This window comes from Leptopilina heterotoma, unplaced genomic scaffold (assembly GCF_015476425.1).
Source record: "Leptopilina heterotoma isolate Lh14 unplaced genomic scaffold, ASM1547642v1 Lhet_58, whole genome shotgun sequence".
In the NCBI taxonomy this organism is placed as follows: Eukaryota; Metazoa; Arthropoda; class Insecta; order Hymenoptera; family Figitidae; genus Leptopilina; species Leptopilina heterotoma.
The window spans coordinates 763,178-780,215 of record NW_025111131.1 but is presented as its reverse complement, the minus strand read 5'-3'; the positions used below and the strand labels follow the sequence as shown (position 1 = coordinate 780,215).

The window sequence follows — 17,038 nt, the reverse complement described above, 5'->3', positions numbered from 1 at the left end:
TAAAAGTTTTATAAAATTTTAAATTAGAAAATCATTTAATGTAACGGATAACGAGAAGGCTTCTCAAAACACGTCCGTCCTGTATGCCGGCTAAAGAGAGACTCCAATTTTTTAAGATAATTTCATTTTTCGAGAAATTTATTTAAAATTGTATTAAAAATAATTGAAATCTTGTGAAAAATTTTATTATTTATGAAAATAATTGAATTCGTGCAACGAATTTTATTATACCTAATGTTTGTAAATAATTTAACTTTTTCGAAATATTTTATATTCCGAGTCGAAGACTCGGAGTGATTGATATCTTTATGTTTTATAATAATATTCTTATAAGTTGTTGAATTTTAAAAATGTTTGAATTTGAATATTTTGAAGAATTTTAATTTCTATGGGAAAATAATAATTAAATGTTTATTTAAAAATTTAGTTATTGATGTTTGCGAATAATTTTACTATTTAAGAAATTCGTAAGTAAATGTAATAGAATATTTTTTTTTATCTAATAATTTTTTAAGTAAATTAATTTTTTGTGGCAACCCTGTAATATTAAATATTCATTAATAAAAATTGCTATTCTTTTTTCAAATTTTAATATTCTTAACGTATTTACAAATTTTATTGTGCAAAAGTTATCAATAAATCAGCAAATGTTATGCACGGAATGATTTACTATTATTATGCAAATAACAAAATAAAAATGTTCATAAATTTCAATTACTTTCAAAATCTTCGATTAAAGTTATTAAAGAAACTCCATTATTTGAAAAAAAATTTAAATGAATTTAATTAGGATTTTTAAAGATTTTAATAAAATTCTTCTCAGAAATTCAATTAGTTTCATAATTAATTAATAACATTTCACAAAAGAATTAAATTATTATAAGAAATTTTGATAAAACTCTTTATAAAAATTTAAATATTTAAAATATTATTCTAATTAAGTTCTGCGTAAGAATAAACTTTTTAAAAAGATTTTATTTTAATTTTTCGCAAAAAATTTAATTATTTTGAAAATTTTGGATTTATTTTTTTGTAAAAATTTAATTATTGCAGGTTAAAAATTATAAAATTAAGTAAGAAATAACGCATAAGGAATATTTTTAATTGACAAAAATTTTGTTTAATTGCTTTTCTAATATTGAAAGCATTTTATTATACATTAGAATTTTCATTAATTTTAAATATTAAAAAGAATAATTAATTATAAAAAAAATAGACAACAAAATGCAAACAGAAACAACTAACTTCAAATTGCGAAAAGATGTGAAGTCAAATTAAGTAAGGAAAAAAATAAAGTTTAGTTTAATGCTTATCTATTAACTTTCTAATTTAATATTTTCATTTTTAATAATTTATTTATTCTTATTTTTTGAAGATTTAATTAATAAATAATATTAGAAATTCAATTATTTATTGTAATGAGAAAATTCAAATATCTTTGTGAATCCTTTTTTAAATTATCCCGTCATTAGTGACGCCAACCAATGAGATCACTTGAAGCTTAAAAGGACCCGAAATATTCTTCCCTACACATGGTTGATTAGGTTAGTTGGTTAGGTTGTTTCTTTCTGCGTTGCGAACCCGGGTTCTATCTCCAGTCCCTCCAAATTTATTTTCAAAATTATTCTTCAATAATATTGATATTGACGAATAAATAAGTAATCAGTTCGCGGCATAAAATAAATAATAGAGAGAAATATTTTTTATTTTATTTTTATTAAATTTATAAATACTATTTTTTTAGTTATAAATAAACTGAAATATTAAATAAGTTTAAGTGCAAATTAAATAGATAATTACGGAAATTCCGTAAATGATTATTTGTATAATATCAATTTATATTATATTACTTACCTTATGACGCTTACCAGAAAGTACCTTCTAATGGAGCACTCACAGCTCTGCCTGCCTGCGCAGGCAGTAATTGGAGTAAGAGAGAAAGTCAATTAGAGTGAAAGAGACAGTAAATTCAAATTTGTATGCTGCCTACTAGCTGTGAGTGCGCCTTAATGCTTACAGATACTTACCAGAGATAGTTTTAAAGAACTTTTCTCTACTTGTTTTCAGAAAAGTTTCTTAGATAACTTTCTGCAAGCTAACACGGAAAACTAAAAAGCGTAGGACATTTATAGGCCAAGGGAAGCTAACGGGAAGCTAACCATGTTAGCTATATAGAAGCTAACATGGTTATAGTTTCCCGTTAGCTTCCCGCAAAATATGGTGCTATATGTGGGTATTTTATGCGAAAATATCAGAAACTTTTTTATTGAAAGTTGTAGAGGACAAGTTGCCCTACAATATTGATATATAAATATTTGCATCTAAGCGGATTATATTATCTAAAAAAAATCATTTATATGCAAAATTTAACCTTTCGCCCCAGTCTCCCCTACTTTTAAGATTAAACAATTTTTTTCAATTGATTTCTTATTAAATTTAATTCTAATTTAATTTATAATTCAATTTCTAATTAAATTTTTAGCTTAAAAAAAAAATAATTTTATCCGTGAAGTTCATACTAATTAGGAAAGAGGGCACATCATTTGTATAAAATTTGTCATCAAAATGATTCGCAACTACAATGAATCATTCCGAGTTCAAACAAGGTCACAAAAGTGTAATTATAAAAAGGAAAGGAAAAAGTTATGAATTTTCGAGTGACAAATACTTTCTTTCATTTATCATCAAATTTTCGTGACATTCATGGAAACAAATTAAATTTAAAATGGAAACTATTTATTCAATTAATAGAAATTTAAATAATGATTCCTCTCAAATTATTCAAATGTCATTGACTCCAGATAATAAAAACAATATTAATTTATTGTTCTGCAGAATTTGTTTCGAAGGTAAAAAAAATTAATTTACAATTTCTATAATTTTCCCAGAATAAATTGACAAAAGATTTAAATTTACTTGAACGTTTTTAATTAAATTGTAATTAAATTTTTGATCTGTAAAAAAAATCTGAAATCCGATTTAAAATTAATATTTTTAATTGATTTAGGAATTTATTTGATCTAAATTATCCTTTTATTTTTGAATAATTCTCAATAATTTAAGTTTAAATAATTTTGAATAAATTTAAATAATTTTAAATAAATTTCAAATACAAATAAATTGAAATGCATTTATATTAGAATTACTTTATAGTTGACGAATAAAATATAATTTTTCTAATAATTATAATTATAGTAATTTTTCTAATAATTGTAATTATAGTAATTTTTCTAATAATTGTAATTATAGTAATTTTTCTAATAATTGTAATTATAATTTTTATAACAATTATAATTACAGAAAATGTAATTTTTATGTAAAAGTATAACTGCTATAATTTATATAATTGTTATACATATAATTATATACTTATAATATAATTGTTATATAAAATTAAAATTACTTTACAACTAATATTAGTAATAACAACAGCAATAATAATTGTAATATTAATAAATTGGATAATAAAAATAACAGTAATAATAATAATAATAATAATAATAATAATAATAATAATAATAATAATAATAATAATAATAATAATAATAATAATAATAATAAATAAATTTTATTATTAATAATATTATTTTATAAATTAATAAATGAAATAATACTATTATTTATAATACGCTACTTTATTATAATTTATTTTTAAATTAGTTCTTATTATTTTTTCTTTTTATTATTTAGATGAAAATTCAGGCGAGTTAATCGATCCTTGCGAGTGTTCAGGTTCATTGAAACTTGTACACACAAAATGTCTCGAAAAATGGCTTTCAATTTCAAATACAGATCGGTGTGAAATTTGTAAATACACTTTCCCAATAGAAAAGAAGGACAAACCTATTCAAGAAGTGAGTATTTAAATTCCAATCAATAAACATCAAAATATTATAAAATTAAAAAAACAAAATTACCGATCCTTATATATATATACGAAAAAGTTATTTTTAACCCAGAATATATTTACCATTTTTTTTTAGAAAATAATAATAATTATTATTTACACAAACAAAAAAGAAACAAAAAATATCAATTAAAAAATTAAGAATAAAATAAAAAATATTGATTTTTGCTTCCTCAAAATTACAGTTAATTAATTAAAAGTTATGCTCCCCGATTTTTCCATAGATTTAATTTTCAATTTTTATTTTAAAAAATGACATGAAAGAACCCCGTGGAAAATAAAAATACACACAGTGAAAAATATGTTCTTAATGAACTGAAGATAATTACCTAAATAAAAAAATATGCTAATATTTAAAAATTAAAAATTATGCAGTCATTATTCCAGTGGTGGAAGGCAACGAGAATTTACAGATGGAAGGGAATTGTTGGTGATCTAATCGGTTTAATTGTGTTGACACCCTTATGCTTAGGAGCTTCCTATATGTGTGCTATTGGAGCCATAACATATTCACGCATGAAAATTAGAGAAGGATTTGGATTGGCAATTTTGTGTTGCATGCTAGTGGGAACTTACCTTCTTTGGCTATTTATTATAATAAGGTACTTTAATTGCATTTTAAATTATTAATTATTTTTATATCTTATGCTTTTTCTATTATATACTTGGCAGAATTACAGCACTGTTAACTTAAAAGTATCAAATTGCAACGAATTGATACCAAAAATATAGATCAAATAAAAATTGATCAAAAATTTTTTTATAATCATTTGATAATTTTAAGAATAAGCTATGTAAATATACACAAGTAGCAGTACGCTGTATCCAGTGGCGTAACAACGAATTGAGGGGCCCTAGACAAAAAAGTTCGAGGGGCCCACAATTAATCTTTAGTATATACTGCAATTTTTATAAATGAATATGTTGTTCTTTTGTCATTTACTATTATAATGATAACCGGCAACAATTCACGCGTTGACTCGCGCGTTTAACTTTTTTTGTAAAATATTTTACACGGAAAAAAATTTCCTGTGAAAATTACAAGATTTCCTGTGCCATCTATGAACGGCGGTTGTAGTATCCACAAACGGCTGAGTTTGGGAAATACCAAGAAGACTATATACAGGAGGAACAACTCGAGTATTTCCGATGGTCCCGATTTTAACGGACGATTGGGAGTACTACCCCGAGGCGCACTAGTCTTCTGCACATCTCAACACATGCATAACTGTGTATATTTTATATATATTCCATCTGACAGCTGTAACAGCTGCAAGTTTTTATTATCCCCTCATATTGAATAATAAGTGTAAATATTAAGTGAACTTAATATTTTTAATACAGAAATTTTTAAAAAAAGTGAGAAGTGTATTTAACACTAGTGTTTTTAATTATGATTCGTATTGATGAAGAGTGTTAATTTAAATAATAAAAGTTGTAATGGGATTTTCATAACCATTTTTTATCTTACAATAAAAAAAGGGTATGTTATATTATAAATTATTATCTATCCTATTGTAATATATAATTTATTATATATTTATTATTGCTCCAATTATATTTATTTCTGTTATAGCATTGTATTTGAGGTTAACCATAACCTCCAAAGAGGAATTTTTCCAACTGAACTAAGTTTTCGGATTTAACGCTCTACGATATTTCAAAGATTTTAAAAGAGATTTATAAATTATAAAAACTAATGAAGATGAAATCAAGTAAAAATATTTCAGAAGATAAAAACTCTTTTGGGGCATTTCATTTAGTGTTTTCAAAATCAACTGTCACAGAACTTGCACATAACCAAGAAAATTGTAAACAAAACAAACACACATTATTTAAAGATACACAAATAGAGTTTATACAGTTATGCATGTGTTGCGATGTGCAGAAGACTAGTGCGCCTCAGGGTAGTACGCCCAGTCGTCCGTTAAAAACGGGACCACTGCTTACTATGAACAAGCAGGCGAGTTGGTTCTCCTGTATATAGTCTTCTTGGGAAATACACAAACCAGAATGAGTCTTGTCACAAACTTCAGTTTATGATTCAACAGCTTAAACAGTCACGCAGCAGACGACAAGCAGACGTTCACTTGAATTTTCTTGCGCATGCGTGGATTTCTTGGTGTTATAACAGATTGGTTTGTGGTACACACAAACCAGCTTGTTGGAAACACAAAACTCGCCTGCATAAAGCACAACTTAACCTATTTGTATATTTTACGAAAAAGTTTGTGTTTTCTTAGAAAACACAAACTTTTTCGGTAAACCGGTATACCGGTTTTTTTTCGGTATTCTTGGAAACCGGTTTCCGGTTATGAATTCCCGGTTTAAGGTTTTGTTTTTCAACCGGTTTTATTTTTTAAACCGGTTTTTCTCGAAAAACCGATTTTCTTTTTTAAACCGGTTTTTCAAGAAATACCGGTTTTATTTTTTAAACTGGTTTTTCAAGAAATACCGGTTTTATTTTCTAAACTGGTTTTTTAAGAAATACCGGTTTTATTTTCTAAACTGGTTTTTCAAGAAATACTGGTTTTATTTTTTAAACCGGTTTTTCAACAAATACCGAATCTAACCGACTTGCGCATTATGCCTGCGCAAAAGTGACATAACGCCAGAACAGAAACAGATGATTGGGAAAGATTAATCTTTTTTGTTTTTATTAGACATATTACAGTGATTTTTTTTACTTAACAGATAAACTGTAAAAAAAAAACTGTTAAACTGTTAAACTGTTTAACTGTTTTACTGCAGATAAACTGCATAACTGACATTTTTATCAAATTTGAGATAACATCAGATTTGTATATATTTAATATTGCTCTTCAAAGTTCAATAGCTGAAAAATCATTAAAATGGTTATTAATGTATAAAGTGACCATACGTCCCGGATTGTGCGGGACTGTCCCGGATTTTTCCCCTTTGTCCCGCAAAGGCTAGCGTCCCGCAAAACGTCCTGCATTTGACATAAAATGTCCTGCATATCCCGGAAAATAGTTAAGAATATCCTGCATCTACAGGTTAGCACAGTAGCGTATATAAGTGTGAGAGAGATAGACTTCGTGATATTTTAAGAAAAATTAAATCGTCAGAAACATATGTGATTCAATGTTACAAAATAAGCATAATATAAATATGTAAATGTCATAAGACGAGCCTTTGTTTCAATTCCGCTCAAATTGACGCCTACAAATTCCCTGATTCTTTTTTCTTGTCACAAATGACCTTTTTTTTTTGTTTACTAAATCATATAAATAAGCGGGTGTCCCGCATTGACACTATTTCCATATGGTCCCTTTATTAATGTAGAAAATAATGGAAAACATAATCGCATAATTGCGTTTTTGACAAAGGGAGACCAGCATAATAACATAACTGCATTCAGCTTAAAAAACAATTGACATAATTAAAAATGAAAATAACCTTTATGAATAAAAACAATAAGAATTTTGTAATAAAATGTTTTTAGTAAAATACATTTTTCGTACTTTAAATTAAATATTATATTTATTTTAATAAAACTGGAACAAATTTTTTATAGCATAAATTGTGCATTTAATTATGTACTTATTTTTAAGGGTATTTCTATTCTAAAAATTTTTGGAAAGTATTTCAAAAAATAAATTGAAAAATTCTTCAAGTTGAACAGTAAAGTACATTTTTTTCTCGTTTCAATAAATTAAAAACATTTTATAACTAAATAAACTCTTATAATTTTTTCTAACGAATTAATAATTTAATTTGTCTTTGTATGAAAAATTTTTTTATTATGACAAATCAAACCAAAATAAATTGTGACATTAAAAGTGTCTGAAGTTGGACTCATATACAATCTGAACTTGCATAACCGCATAAGTGCAATAAAACTCATGATTCCGATGAAAAATTATCAAAATTTATATCAAATCGTGTGTTTTATTAAATGTTATAAAAGAATTTTGAAAATATTTTAAATAATAATACTAAATGCAAAAGACCGAACAAATCTGTTGATTTTCTGAATTGACAGAAGTGAGAGAACATTAAAATTAATTTATCTCCAAATCATGACAAATGCAGTTATGCTGTTATGCCTTTCTTCCACAGAATTAAAAAATGTTGTTTTTGAAAAACAACCTGATTTTTGTAATAAACCAAATTTTCTTAAACCAGTTTTCTTTTTAAATAAAATGATATTTGAAAAACCGTTTTTTAAATACTCGTATTCAAAAAACGTTTTTTTTTAAATACCGGTATTTAAAAAAAACAGTTTTTAAAAAAATACCGGTATTTAAAAAAAACCGGTTTTAAAAAAAATACCGGTTTTAAAAAAAACCTGTTTAAAAAAAAATATCGGTTTTTTAAAAGAAACCGGTTTAAAAATAAATACCGGTATTTTTAAAAAAACCGGTTTAAAAAAAAATACCGGTATTTTTTTTAATACCGAAAACCGACTGAAGAACCGGTTTTTTCAAAAACCGAAAACCGGTTATAGATTTTTAATACCGCACAGGCCTAGTTTTCTATAAGAAATTTTTTTCCGTGTATGCTTCTTTTTAGAAAAATTGTCCAAAAGCCTGAAACTTTAAAAAATTTTTGTTATATTTTGTACTCACGTGGAAATTTTTAGTAGGAAATATTATATAAATGCACAATAAATATTTTTTAATATTTATATTTAATTATTTCAATTAGAAAACCGGACAGATTTCGGACTAATCCGAAATTTGTCCAAAACAATGCGGTTTATGGTCAGGTTTTTGTCACCCGAAATTAATCCGGAAAAATCCGAACTCTATACGGTTTGTGAACAACTAGTGAAACCGGAGTTGGTCCTATGAAGTCCGAAATTAATCAGTTAATTTTAACTAGTGAATCCGGAATTAGTCCGAAACAGTCAAAAATTAGTCCAGAAAATTTAGTGAATGTTATTAAAAAAAAAAAATCTGTCCGCGCAAGCGCGGACTCATTCTCATCCGCGCTTCGCGCGGGGGCTCGCTTTGCTCGCGGCGGTCTGCAATTGTTGTGCATTATTTGTGTTTTTGTTCTTGTTTCCTATTATATGTTTCATAAAACATTTTTTTCTTAAAGTTACTACGACTTTAAGGATTACATTCTCATCACATGTTTTTGTTTGCTGATGATTGCGAGATAAAGTGGATTTAAATGTATATTTTTGGTCTTAATGATTTAAATTGTGAAGTTATTTTTAATTATACTAACTCTCTAAGCAGAAACATGATTTGCAGAAGCAGATAAAATATTCTTAAAGTATTAGTATCAAGGTTTTTGTGTTGGCTAACTTTTCACTCTTTGTCGATTTACTCGGACATTTTTGTTTTAATTAAGTGTTTATCTCCTAAAAAGTTACTCTGGTATCTTAGCTTTCTTTTAAAAAGACGAACGTCCCTATATTTACGCTTACTTTTTTTCTATAATGAACGTACACTTCGTCGGAATCGTAGGTTGCTCTTTATACATAGCCTGTTGCATTACACAGTAAAAACAAAGTCTTAAATTTAATGGTGGCTAGTTTTAATTTTTGACTTATCTTAAGCTATCAACTTTATTTAATCATAAAAACTAACTGAAAATTAAAGTTAGTTGTACTCTTACTTAAATAAAACTCAGTTTGTAATTTATTTGTAATACACCGGACTTAATTTCAGATCCAATGGTATTAATAAAAAGTTAGATGAAATTAACTTCTAATAAGGTACGCTAACAGCTGACTGTAAGTCTGGCGAGGCTGAAAAAGTTGATTGTGACGTCACAACCCAAGTAGAAATGTCCGGAGTTAGGACGGAGTTAAACACCGACATGGTACTGACTCAGTACTGACCGTCGGTACTGACTTTCGGAACCCAATCAGTACTGGAAGTATACTGACTCCAAAACCGAATCAGTTCTATGTCGGAGTTAGAAAAGTTCTAAAATCAGTACTGGCAGAAAACTGGCTTAACACTAAATCAGTACTGCGAAGGAGTTAAAAAAACAATCAAAATTTGTTATAATGTAATTAAACATTAAACATCGTTTGATTTATTAACAATTAAAATATTTGCAAAGATTTGTAAAAACATTATTCATCAACAATAATATCAAACATTTTATTAATTTATTATTAACTAATAGATATATTTTAATAATATAATAATAAATTAATATTAATTAATTATTTTTAGAATTATTACATATTATTAATAATAAAAAAAATTTTATTTTTTAAAGCTGTATATATTTTTTTATTTATTTATTTAACAAAAATTTTTCTTAAATAAATTTTTTTTTATTATTATTTTAATAAATAATTAGATTATAAATAATAAATAAATAATTATATTAATAATTTTTACCATATTATTATGATGTATCTATTAATTACTACATAATGACTTGATAAAATGTATATAAAGATATATGTATAATAATTTCGCTTGAAATAAATATAATATGCAGTGGATTTATTATTAAAGCACTGTATATATCGGTCCCACAATTCAAAAGGAAGTTTATGCGAGATAACTCTCGAGCTTGCGTGGCTATGCGGTATGTGTATTCGACTTGCGTCCTCGAGGTCTAGGGTTCGGTCCCCCGTGCGTGCGATATTTTTCCGTCTTAGTTTTAAGTGTTTTGTGTATAATTCTTAACAGTGTTACATAAAGTATAAGTTTAAATAATTAATAACCAGTAATAATAATAATTTAGTCATTAATTTAAATAAATAATGAAAAAATAAGAAAAATATTTTTTTAAAACTTATTTTAATAAAAGGAATTCTAATAATTAATTAATAATAATTAATACTAATAATAATTATTAGTATTCAATAAATTACTCCCCATGCTTTAATAATTAAATAAGGAGCTTATACTGACCGCCGGTAAAAATCAGTACTGGACAGCGTTACCAGCCAGGGTTTTCCCAGTACTGACTTAGTACTGGAGTCAGTACTGCAATACTGGCAGTCAGTACAAGATCAGTACTATGCCAGTATTACATTTCTACTTGGGAAGGGACGCAATTTGCAAACGTGAAAAGTCTGAATAGCGCGTCGCGTCGCCGGTTTACTTTTGACTCGTGTTTTATTAATAATATATAAGTCCATAAATTATATTTATAATTGGTGAATCTTAGACAGAAAGTTTAGTTTTATTAGTATGTTAATATTTTAATTCGATTATAAACAAGTTTATAAACAGTTTATAATCTTAATTTCACCTAATATATATGTGCATTAGCATTTAATTCTTTATCTTAAAGAGAGAAATTTCCACTGATAGTTTTAATAATTGTTGTTTGTTATAAGAAATTAAATGTGACATATGTTTATTTTAATAAAATTCAAGAATATGAACATACACTGTAAAAACAAAGTCTTCCTTTAAGGCGGTGTCAAAGTCGATTGGATTTTTGCATTGAGCTTCAATGGAAAAATCGAATCGACTTTGACACCGCCTTTAAGCTCGAAATTTGTCTTTTTTCAAGGTGTAAACGGAAGACTCCCCAATTGATACAAGTAAGGTGTTAAATAAACTTAAATTCAACTGTAAGCTTGTAAGAAGGCTGAAATTTAGCTAGATGGTTTGGCTGAATTTTAGCCTTCTTACTAGCTTACAGTTGAATTTCAGTTCATTTAACACCTCACTTGTATCAATTGGGGAGTATTCTTTTTAAACTTCTAATCATTACTGACATTCAGGCAATATGGTCTACTTCCGTTTACACCTTGAAAAAAGACAAATTTCTGGCTTAAAGGAAGACTTTGTTTTTACAGTGTAGCCAACACGCCCTAGGGGTACTTGGGAAATATTTTTTAATTTTTATCAATATTGTAAGTGTGAATCAAAAATCTCAAATTGACCCTCAAAAAATGTTTCAAGCTTAAAACGCGATTTTAGTTTCTTTTTTAAAGTTATTTTTAAAAAAATAGAACAAAAAAATGAAAATTTTGAAAAGTTACTTTCATATGTGAAATACAGTTTTTCTACTATATTTCTTACAATAGTGATTGAATAATAAATAATAAAACTTTGTAGAAATATACGTATATACGTGATTTGTAAATATATATCAAATGTATGATTAAAAACATGTAAATCCGGATACAGTGAATGTGATAGTTTAATTGTTATAAGAAAAACTTTAAATTTACTGAAGATTTAAAAATGAACAATTAGATAAATTTTCTGCATGATTTTTTTAAAAGAACGTCCAAGCGCCTAAACTTTCGGTAGGACCTTCCGTCAGGACGCGCCTCTTACATAATTTATTAAATATATTAACAAATATTGTTATTATATGTTATTTTGAGCTTAAACAAAAAATTCACTTAGATTTTGAAAAAATTGCCATTTTTAATGCTATACAAATATTTGAATAACTTATAAAATAGTAAACGTTTTCTAAAGCTTCTCTTCTTAATTTAAAGGTCATTTTCAACAATATGAGAATTACTTCAGGTATTAACGTGTATTCTTTGCTTAGAAATTGTAAGCAAAGCAAAGGTAGGATACCCAAATTAGAGCAAAATAATAATAAATAGCACAGCATTTCAAAAAAAATTTTGAACTAAGAAAATAAAAACAATCCTCCAAAATTTACCCATCGTTTTAACAAGCAAAAATAAATCACCTCCACTAAGATGAGAAAAAAAGTCAAAAATTCGAAAAAGTTTTTAAAAAAATTAGGTTTTTCAAAAGTTATCGTCGGACAGACAGACAGACCTACAGACAGACGTAATCGCCGGACCATGTTTTTTGGATTCAGGGCACCTCAAAACGCAAAGATTTCATAAAATTAGCAAATAGTATATTAAGCAACAAGGTACGTAAAGGCAACCTTTAAATCCCGTGTTACTTACGATATTTTTTATTCCAAAGGTACAAAAGTGTCGATTTAAGATAGCAGACGACAGGGAGTAAAAATCATTCACTTGTTCGACTTGTATGAAAATGGCGGCCTTTTTTTTCCATGAGCAAAAATAACGCATGGGACTAGCTGTTTTTTTGCCCATGGGAAAAAAAGGTCGCCATTTTCGTTCAAGTGGACAAATGAATGGCTTTTAGTTCCTGTTGGCTGCTATCTAAAAGCGCCTAATTTGTGCCTGAGGTATAAAAAGTCAATTTTTCACCAAATCTAATACCTCCTCATGTAATGAGAATGTAAAAAACCATTTCCAACAAGATAGGACCATAAATTAAAATGTAAAAAAGGGTCAGACCAGCCAAACTGTATAAAAGAAATTTCATTGATTTTCTCAAATGTTAAAACTTTTATGAATATATTTTAGTTATATAACATTTTAGAAAATCAATAAAAAATTTTAAACCCAGTTGAGCTAGCCTGACCCAAAAACTTAAAAAAAAATTAATTTTCTATGATAAAATGTTGTAGAGAAAAGTTTTTTGTATTTTTCTAATCTAAAGTAATATAAAGTTAAAAATAATGAAATTTGAAGAAATTGAATTTTTAAAATTTTGAAACTACTGTAGTTTGCGTAGTTTTCGACGAAAATGTCTGGCTAACGAACTCGATCTGTATTTTAACACTAACTTTGTGCATGCAAAGTTGCAAGTTGATGCAATGAGTTTTTCAAGTGTTATCGTAGGGACACCATTGCGTCTACAGACAGACACGAAGACAGACACACAGACAGACGGACTCGCCGGACCATGTTTTTCGGGTTCAGGAGACCTCAAAACGTAAAGATTTCATAAAATTAGCAAAAGTCAATTTTCGACCAAAACTAATACTTTCTCATGTGATGAGAATGTAATAAAAATTAGTTTTTTGGAAATAACTCGAAAAGTTTAGGGTTTGGCAAAAAGTTGTCAACAGCAAAGTTGTAGATGTTGTAAAACCGAGAAAAAAAGTCTCTGGTAGCAAAATCGCATATGCAATAATGTTGGAGATAATGGAGTCGGAATATTGAATTTTTTTCAAAAAAGCGCACAAAAAATATAAATAGAGAGTAATTTTTCCGAAAATTACGACTTTTTTTTGTACAATTATGTTTTTCGAGTATTTTAGGGTGAGAATATGTCAAAATCAATTAACTGACTTTTATTTCTTTCAAAAAACTCGATTTTCAGTGTTATTTTAAGATTTTTTTAGTTTTTTGACCATTTAAGAGACTATAACTTCAAAAATGGAATTTTTATGAAAAAATGTTGTAGAGAAAAGTTGTTTGTATTTTCCTAATCTAAAATAATATAAAGTTAAAAATTCTGAAATTTGAAAAAATTGAGTTTTCAAAATTTGAAACTACCGTAGTTTTTGTAGTTTTTAACGAAAATGGCTGGTTAACGAACTTAACCTTCATTTTTACACCAACTTTAAGTGTGTTAAATTTAAAAACGATGAGATAAGATTTTCAAAAGTTATTGTGTCAACAACATTTTGGTCTACAGACGGACATACATACATACAGACAGACGGACCATGTTTTTCGGGTTCAGGGGACCTCAAAACGTAAAGATTTCATAAAATTAGCAAAAGTCAATTTTCGACCAAAACTAATACTTTCTCATGTGATGAGAATGTAATAATTATACAAGTTACACATATTAATTATTATTACTTTATGGTACATTCAATATATTTTTCGATTTACCTATCGCAATTTTATTTACATTAACTTAAAATTTCTAACGCTTGGAGATTCGAACCTACACCTATCTAACATTATATCGCACCGAAGTCGAATACATAATAGAATTTATGAAGTGCCACGAAAAGAAATGACAAGAAACTAACACATCAGTGTTAATTTTAATATTGAAACAAGATAACTAATAATACTAGTAAATTTGTAAAACCAAATTGACTGCAGAATTAAATATTTTATTCACCATAACTAAATGACTAAAAATTTTTTTACAAAGATATGAATAAAAAAGCGTGAAGAACAAGAACTTTTGAGTGATTTTTACTAAAGAACACTTTAACTCTATAAATTTCATAGAAAAAATGGTAGGAGAAATCTGAAAAAATTCATCAACATTCCTTAATATCTACTTTCAACATAATTATTTACAAATTGTTTTTTAAAAAATTTTAAACAATTGTCTACACATTTATTATTAAGGAGAAGTGCAATTTTGGCTTGTAATTGTGCTAGAAACTTCAAACAAAATTTAAAATTTTTTTAATAAATTTTTTATTCTAAATTTAATAAAAGAATTATTGTACAAGTGTAAATTTCTTTTATATTAACAATTCTTTTTTTCAGAACTTTTTTTCCTTTGCATACAAAGAGGGCAATAAGTTTCAATAACACCCTTAAACTTCTGGAAGGATTGCTATCCAGCGTAGCCTTTTTTTTGTATGGCACCTGAAAATAGGAAAAATGACATAGCCATAAACGAGACAGTACTACATGAGTTTTCGGAGGGTATCAATTACTTTTCCGTATTGAGTGACTTTTAAAAAAAATTTTAAAAAAGAATTGTTAATATAAAAGAAATTTACGCTTGTACAATAATTACATTCTCATCACATGAGAAAGTATTAGTTTTGGTCGAAAATTGACTTTTGATAATTTTATGAAATCTTTACGTTTTGAGGTCCCCTGAACCCGAAAAACATGGTCCGGCGAGTCCGTCTGTCTGTGTGTCTGTCTGTGTGTCTGTCTGTATGTATGTATGTCCGTCTGTAGAACAAAATGTTGTTGACACAATAACTTTTAAAAGTCTTATCTGATCGTTTTTAAATTTAACACACTTAAAGTTGGTGTAAAAATGAAGGTTAAGTTCGTTAACCAGCCATTTTCGTTAAAAACTACAAAAACTACGGTAGTTTCAAAATTTTGAAAACTCAATTTTTTCAAATTTCAGAATTTTTAACTTTATATTATTTTAGATTAGGAAAATACAAACAACTTTTCTCTACAACATTTTTTCATAAAAATTCCATTTTTGAAGTTATAGTCTCTTAAATGGTCAAAAAAACTAAAAAAATCTTAAAATAACACTGAGAATCATTTTTTTTAAAAAACTTTTTTTTTTTTTTTTTTTTTAAGTTTTAGGGCCCGACCAGTTCTACTGTGTTAAAAAAATTTATTGTTTTTTAAAATCTTAAAACTTTTATAAATATCTGTTGTTTAGAATATATAAAGTAAAACTTTTAACTGTTTTTTTAAATTTGAAATTTTTTGTTTGCATTAGAACAGAATACTACATCATTTTAAAAAATAATTAATAACTTAAAATGCGTTTACAGTAAATTAATGAAATTTACACTGACTACACATAGTAGTTCTCTCTTTCAAATGAAAATATTTTCATGATTGTAAATTTAAAAATTTCATATTTTTAATAATAATTTTATAAACAATTTGAATTTTTTATATGTTTTACCCCTCGAATTGCATTGAATCTCATGAGAAGTATACTATGTAGTTATTATTATTTTATTATTTTTCTTATCTAAAGCGCCTAAAAACTAGGGTTATTTTTAAATTTTGCAAATAATTAAGATGTTCATAAAAACATAAAGATATTTTATGATTTAATCAATTTGAGCAGCAGTTTATACAAATAATTGTTATTGACAAATGAAGGGCTGGCTGCAATAAGGGGACGAACGCGTGGTTGACAGGAATAATACTAGTCAAGTAGCAGTGAGCGGCTTAAGGCTTGTCACTGTTACCCGACTTGTATTTTTAAAATATTGTAGCTTCTACAACAACCCATATTTCTGCGAAAATATTTAGTAGTTAAAATAATTTCTCATTTTCGATCAGCAAGAATAAAAATTTGCATTTAAGTTCACTTAATGTCGCAATTATCAGCAAGCAAGAATATGTGATGAGAATGTAATCTTTAAAGTCGTAGTAACTTTAAGAAAAAATAATTCCTTGAAACATATAATAGAAAAAAGGAAAAGAACGCAAATAATGCACAACGGTCGTGGATGACTGCGAGCGAAGCGAGCTATTTGCGCGCGAAGCGCGCAACAATCCTCGGAGCGCGAAGCGCGACGACCAAAATTCGCGCGCCCCGAGGCGCGCTGAAACTTGCCAGCGAAGCGAGCCTCCCGCGCGAAGCGCGGATGAGAATGTGTCCGCCCGAAGGGCGGGCAGATTTTTTTTTATTAAATTTAGAATAAAAAATTTATTTAAAAAATTTTTAATTTTGTTTGAAGTTTCTATCA

General features: G+C 27.0%; 1 protein-coding gene across 2 annotated transcripts in view; it reads left to right on the top strand.

Moving 5' to 3' along the window:
- The first annotated feature begins 2,549 nt into the window (after positions 1 to 2,549).
- The window catches only part of LOC122508887 (E3 ubiquitin-protein ligase MARCHF2-like), a 49,559-nt gene continuing 35,070 nt past the window's right edge, over positions 2,550 to 17,038 (top strand). The window contains exons 1-3 of one of the 2 annotated variants that reach the window (XM_043622545.1): positions 2,550 to 2,849; positions 3,691 to 3,854; positions 4,295 to 4,509. In XM_043622545.1, coding sequence (XP_043478480.1) covers positions 2,726 to 2,849; positions 3,691 to 3,854; positions 4,295 to 4,509 — 503 coding nt within the window. In that variant the 5' untranslated portion in view covers positions 2,550 to 2,725. Of the gene's footprint in view, positions 2,850 to 3,690; positions 3,855 to 4,282; positions 4,510 to 17,038 lie in introns of both variants that reach the window. The other variant, XM_043622544.1, reaches the window with a different exon arrangement.